This window comes from Atta colombica, unplaced genomic scaffold (assembly GCF_001594045.1).
Source record: "Atta colombica isolate Treedump-2 unplaced genomic scaffold, Acol1.0 scaffold187, whole genome shotgun sequence".
In the NCBI taxonomy this organism is placed as follows: Eukaryota; Metazoa; Arthropoda; class Insecta; order Hymenoptera; family Formicidae; genus Atta; species Atta colombica.
In genome coordinates, this window is record NW_017259279.1 from 154,073 (window position 1) to 161,359 (window position 7,287).

Here is a 7,287-nt window from a genome sequence, read left to right on the forward strand (position 1 = left end):
CTTAAAAAAAAAGTTGGCGGAATTTATTTTAAGACTAAAAAAAAATTAAAATATTTTTTAAACGTGAAATTCATAGTGATATCTTTTGAATATCGTACACTCAGGCAATGTTTTGATAGAAGAACATTCATTGATATTTTTAACATAATTTTCTTAAAATTTTTGAAATTGGTACTTCATTTATTGTCAAACAAGCTTTTCATAGAATGACAAAAATGCAAATATCAAATACTTAAATAAACCAATTGATAATAAAATGTCCTAACAGGAATATATTTTCGAATTGCATCATTTCTTCACACAAATATGGAAAATAATTATCATCAGATAAAGAATTTTCAGATGAGATAGTAAATAGAGTGAAAATGGATATATTCGAAAAGGAATATATTCGCTGTAAAATTAGCTGTTAAATATATTAGCTGTAAAAATCGAGGAAAAAGGTTAGTTAAGAAAAGCTTTCGTTTGAAAAAACATTTTGTCCGATGAATTATTAGACTTTCCTGAAATGTTATACTGATCTTAAAATATTTTTTATTTAAATCTTATTAAATTAAATAATCGATTTCATATTTAGCTGAAGTGCTTAATGATGATTTATTAAACGTACAATAAAGATCAAAGTAACATACTCAAACTGAAAGTTCAATCATACGTCATATATTTTTTTTCAAAATTTAAATACATATATTCGAAGACATATTTTATAATAATTAAAATTCAGCAATTATGCGATTTCTCTCATATACTTACGTGTATTAAAAATTAATTCTGCGCCTAAATTAGTCTCGAAATGTTTCTCTAATTTAAAAAGTTTAAAATTTTTTGGAAGCACTTTTGTTCCCCTTATTTGACTAAGGTTTTCAATAATTTTTTAGAAAATTTCTCACATTTTTTTATATGAATTAGAACATTTTTCAGAAATGTTTTAAGACAATCTATATTTTTTCTGTAGAACTTTTTATATATTAAAATTCAAGAATAATTTAAGATTTCTCATTTTATAATTTCCAAAGAAAACTTACAAACATCTAAATAAATTTAAGGGATATTCTTTTTTAGAAATCTTTATATAATTAGGAATATGAAAAATCTGAATTTATCGTTATATTGAATTCGAAGTTTTCGACCATTTTTTAAATCTATAAATATATTATATTTATAAATGTAGCAACGTGTATACATACAAAGGTTTGATATACGTTGTGAATGGAGAAGATTGTACAATCGGTCTCCGAACACAGGATCATGATTAATAAAATCTTCTCGCGTAAAAGTAACAATTTCTTTCCCAGATACGGCAAGACTGTGCTGAATGGAGCTGTAAGGTTGACCGATATATGATGCGGCTGACATAAGCCAATTTATTGTTTCCTCTTGACACCAGGTTCTGATAGGTTTGTCGGACCATCCAGTGCCATCGATTTCCTCGCTTTCGTCACCTATCAAAACGAATTTAAAATTAGACAATACCTACAGGCAATATCTATCAATCCATGCATGTTTTATTAAAATCATATAATAATACGTTTTGAATGCAAAATGTTTTAGATTGATCGAACGATTAAATGCTGAAATCAGTATATAACAGTTTTTCATAAAACGTTATAACACGTTAATGTTAAAAAGTCCGAGGAAAATCCCAGTGAGTACGTCGGTAATCGCAGATAGTAAGAAAGTATTGTAATTTAAACCTTAATTCACTACAAATAAATAAGAAAATTGGAAAGATAAATTAATTATCTCTTGAAGTTATTTTTTTCTTAATAATTTACTATTAGATTCGTTGTTCGAATTGACAAGAAAAACACGAGAACGCGTTAGACATACTGCTTTGTTGTGATGACAAATACAAATATTGGTATTATTATTATTATTGATATTAGTAGGATAGAGAGATTCTAACTCACTGTGTTAGTATACATATATGCGGTATTAGAACGATACAGAGCAGACACCTAACATATCTTCCTATACTAGATAAATGTCCCTCTCCTACAAAAGTTACTCTCTTTAATATTTTTTTCTTTCCTTTTCAATCATATAAATATAGGTAGCTCGGAAAGATATCTACAGAAAATTATACACTCTTGTTAAAATAAAGTTTCCATCTTCTATTTGCAGTCTTGACTTTCTGCATACGGAATGATCTTGTAATAATTGTTGGTCATAACACAGGTATACTAAATATACTAGATTTTATTTTCAATGACTAATTTAACAAACTAAAGTTATAATAATTTTAATTAGAATTTGGAAATTGTGATGTTTATACAACGATCAATAATATAATACCGATAAAGAATCTCTGAATAACTAATTAAAGCGAAGTAATCGACAAGAATTTCTACAGAATGAAAATATATTATTGAATTAAACTAAATTGATTAATAAGCTGTTGAAATTTATCTTTGTAACTAGTTGATTTAACATTCGTGAAATTTAGTGTGTTTCAATTATCTGATTCTTATGTAATTTATTCGAATCATTTTATTTATCTGAGACTTATTGTTAAGAAATTTATTTATATCATTTTCTTGTTTTATTTGATATACTGCAGATGGTCAATTTTGATCAAAACATCTATAATTTTTATACATTTAACATAATAAATTTTAAATATGTAACTTTGCGCTACGATCAAATCTAGTGTATGACGTATGCTCTTTTTATTTACTGTTTATAAAAAAATAGTGTCACTCTTGGGTTTACTTTTTAATTTAGTACAGATATAGATAAAGATGATATCATTTAGATTTTATAATTTATAATTTTATAACTTATAATTTTATAATTCATAATTAATACAATAGTTATTTTTTTGAGGTGAACGTAGCGCTTTTTTTTATCTTTTTTAAAAAGTAAATTAGTCGTTAATCCTAATATCACGCATTTTTTTCTGTATATGTATCGACAAATCTCAACAGGTTACATTTTCGGAAAAATAATTTTTTAAAAAATAATTTTTATATAAAATATCGCCTTAAACTGGATTATGTAATTTTTTAATATTCTACATATAAAATTAAGTTAATGTTATTTAAAAAGTTAATGTTATTTAAAAAATGTACCAATCGATGCATCTTTTAATAAAATGAACAAATCTGCCAGAAAAAGTTGCTCTGCTTTTGGAAACGAGATATTAATCCTTAAAATTGGCGTTTATTTAAGTTAGAAAATCTAATATATTGTGGAGCCCCTCCCTCGCCTATTATATTAATAATTTCGAATTAAAAAAATACTGAAGTCTATTTCCATCAATATAAGGTGCTTCCGATAATTTAAGTTTGAATTAATTCCACTAGGAGCAAAAAATATGATAGACATAACCACCTAGTACTTTTATGATGCATGACAACTCAATGTATGCCATGGTTGAGTCAGTTAACAGGTAGCAAAAAAATAATAAAAATTTTACGAATGGTGAGATAAAATACGCTTTTATTAATTTAATAATTAATGAAGATTAAATTTACTTAAAGCAACAATCATGTAAAATCATGTAAAATTATCGTGCAGATTTAAAATATGTTACGTAAATTTAAGAAATTTACTTTTAACTTCTCGATAAAAAATTTTTCATACATGAATAGATATAAACATGTATAAACATACATATACATTTATAAATATTCATAAACATATTTATATAATCATATATAAAATATGTCCACGCATGTTCATAAGACATCCTTCTTTTTTTTAAAAATTAAAAAAATTAGTCGAAATTGATTTTTTTTCTATTCTTATTACATTACCGAATGAGCATTTCTTCTTAATTGGTTCACAACCACGGCTTGCTAGGAAATTGCTTCGTCTGGGAACTAAAGAATCCATGTCCAAGAGTAAATGATCATTTTCATCTTCGTGTAAATTAATAAACGATGGATATATCTACAATCATAGAATTTAAAATTTAAAATTGATTTAAAAGTAGGATTAAAATTTAAAATCAACTTAAAACAGAATTAAAATAAAAAATTTAATTTTAATTAATAAGCAACAATAAGACGCTGTATTCATCAATTAAAATTAAAACTTCAAAATGTAAATTAAAACTTATTTAAATGTAAATGATTAACAAAAGAACTAAGAGTCAAATTTTTCGTATATTTAAATTAAAAACATATACATTTCGACCTATTTGTCAGATTATCTTAAGTGTATACATGTCGATAAATTAACGCAAATTTAATAAAAATCATAAAACTGTTAAATATGATTTCTGCAAATTATAATTATATACGCAAAGTAATGGACCTATCTCTTCATATCTATTTTCAGTCGTAACAATGCAATGCTTTCAATCTTCATGTCATTTTCGTAGTTACATTCTTCTATTACATCAGTCGCAATTTGTCCGTAATGATAATAAAATTAGTTGAACATGTAGTCATTCCAAGCACACATTCTATTATCAAATTAATAGTCTATTGTAATATCTATTGTAATATCAAATTACAATAGATTGTAAAAATTAAATTAAAATATGACAATGAATAAATGGTCGTTATATTCAGAATTCTTAGTATATATCATCTTTATTTAATTGACAACTATATTAAAGAATGTGTGATAAATAAAATTATTGTACATATACTCCTCAATGTGAAGGTTTAGCCAGAATAATCAATCCAGTAATTGAAACAATACGTCAAATTAATTTAATAGCGGCAAATGCGATTAGAATTAAGAAAATTGAAAACAGTTCCGTTAGAAATTATCAATGTTATATTGTAATGTGTGAGCGATATTCTGATGTTTTATAATATCTTGTTGAGAGAGGAAATGAGAGTGGAAGGAGAATAGGGATAGAAAAGGAACAATGAAAGTGAGAAGGGAAGAAAAAGACTAATAATGCGAACATCAAAAATAATTAAATTGGGATCATTTTCACGTTCGTTTTAGAAAAAAATCAAGTTTGAAGAAAATATAAAAGTACAAAAATGACAATATCTCATAAACAACTACCGAAACTCATATTTTATTGCATTTTGTTATTGAATTTTTCACGACAAATAATTATTAAAATTTTTTTTAATATTTTAAAATTTTTATTTAAGTCACCTTATATAATACATAAGATTATAAGCAAAATAACTTTAACACTTAATTTAAACTTAAATTTAACTTATTAAATTTAACTTTAACTTTAATAATTATTAACTTTTTAATATTAACCTTTTTCTATTTTAATAAAATAATTTTATTTAAAAAAATTTTATAATCATTATTCTAAAAAATAACAGTCTACACTCTTACCAAATATACTGTATAAAAAGTTAATTTATAAATTACCCTATAATTACCATAAATTTTACCATATTGCGTTTCACCTTTTTTTTTTTATTTAGTTCCCTTATCAATTTATTGTAATTTGGAAAGTTGAAATTTTCGATTTAAAATTCGATATTAAAATTCATCTGGGTAAATTAAATATTTGCATTTTTTAAATAATCGTATAATTCGATATTTCGTATGTTATCCAGATATTTATAATCTTGTTTGATCTTACGTTACAATCCTAAAAATATCTTTTCTATGATTTTCAAGTTTTCAAAAGTTTTTTTCAAATAGTGATATCACGGAAATAGTACGAGCTATCTTTAGTTACAGAAAAAGAATGTAAAAATTAATGTATATATCATGACTTAACAAGAACAAAGTTACTTGATCTGCTAAAATTGTTATTCTCTTAATTTGAATTATATAGAGCTAATATACATACAGCTTTTTTTTGCTTAGTTTCAACGAAGTGATAAATTTACACTGTGTTTTTTTAACTTAAGTCTGAGACAGATATTGGAAAAGATATAAAAATGTACGAATAAAAGGGAAAAGAATATAAGAGAAACAAAACAGAAGAAAAAACGGCGATCACGTAAATGATTTAGAGTGCTTAAAAAAATAACAAATATTATGTAAATTATGCGTTCTTATTAAACTCACTTCCAAGTCACTCCTGCCGTAACTATTAAACGAATCCATTTTCACGTGACAGCACTGACACTATCACTTTAATTTTGTCATACAATATCAGCGAGAACTATCAGTGAGTCAGGCGCGCTCGTGTTAAAAGTAGTATATATTATACTTGCATAGCGACAATAATTACACGTACGAGAATTAAACGCGCGGTAATTTATGAAGTACGTGCCGATATTGCATGAATAAACTCATCGTTCTGAGATATTTGATTAAAAATATGGAATAGGACACACAATTATTTCAAATCAGATAAGCAACGATAACTGCGATGACAATAATGCTCCACCGCGCGTCTCTCATAAACGACTGAACTGGACTGAGCACAGTGAGCACGAGGTCTCCAAATCTCTACTCGACAGGGAATGACGAAGAAAACAAATATGAAACTACAGTGGGACAGTCGCGGTTGAACAGGTTTCAACGGGGATTTCCCGCATCACAACCGCGGCCAATCACTACCGCTGTACGTCGTACCGCGATAGCTGACGCAATAATTACTTATGCCTCATTGGCGTCGATATTTTCAAAATCGGATCATTTTTTTCTGATCATTAATTCTACAATAAAATTTTGATTTTATTAATTCTACAATAGAATTGAATTTTGATTCAACTTTTTTTATTTCTCTAAATAAATGTAAAACGTTTTAGGCTGAAAAAAAAAAGAATATGCTTTTCAAAAAATTCTATTCAGAAAATGTTAACGCGACAGTCGAACTTTGACGTCAATAATGTAAATTCTTTTAATTCCAAATTATAAAAAAGTCGACATAATAAAATATCTTTAATCATTTACAATATCGTTCTGTCTCAATTAAAGGCATATATCTTTATCTAATACATTGCAGTGCTACTCTTACGAGATCGAACTACGAATCTACTGCTCTCTGTTTACCATTCTAAATCTTCGTTAAGCATACTTATACACGTGAATTAAGCTAATATATTTTTTCTAGGCTTTCGATTTTAGTTTGACAATTTAATATTTGTTCGAGATCCGCTAAATACTATTACTATTATATGCTACTCATAATTATAAATCTTTCATATCAAGCAATTTCTAATCTCAGCTATTAATTAAGTTATTAATTAAATTATTAAACAATAAATTATTTTTGTTCGATTTTTTTTGTGAAATCGACTCATTCGGACTTTCTATTTGTGCATATTTTAATTCTGTAAAAATTGTAGTCTATAAAGCCAATTTAAAAATTGTATAATTCGTAATAGTTCCTATCGCGCTAACATCTTAAAGATTACTAAAAGATTTCATAATTGCTTTTTGCAATTTTCCGTAGTT

The 7,287-nt window shown here is 25.8% G+C and overlaps 1 protein-coding gene across 1 annotated transcript in view; it reads right to left on the reverse strand.

Moving 5' to 3' along the window:
* Window positions 1–6,341, reverse strand: part of LOC108686569 (ETS-related transcription factor Elf-5-like) — an 11,215-nt gene extending 4,874 nt beyond the window's left edge. The window contains exons 1-3 of the mRNA XM_018191939.1: window positions 5,950–6,341; window positions 3,759–3,894; window positions 1,188–1,442 (exon numbers count right to left, since the gene is read on the reverse strand). Coding sequence (XP_018047428.1) covers window positions 1,188–1,442; window positions 3,759–3,894; window positions 5,950–5,988 — 430 coding nt within the window. The 5' untranslated portion in view covers window positions 5,989–6,341. The remainder of the gene's footprint in view (window positions 1–1,187; window positions 1,443–3,758; window positions 3,895–5,949) is intronic.
* Between the last annotated feature and the right edge of the window lie 946 nt (window positions 6,342–7,287).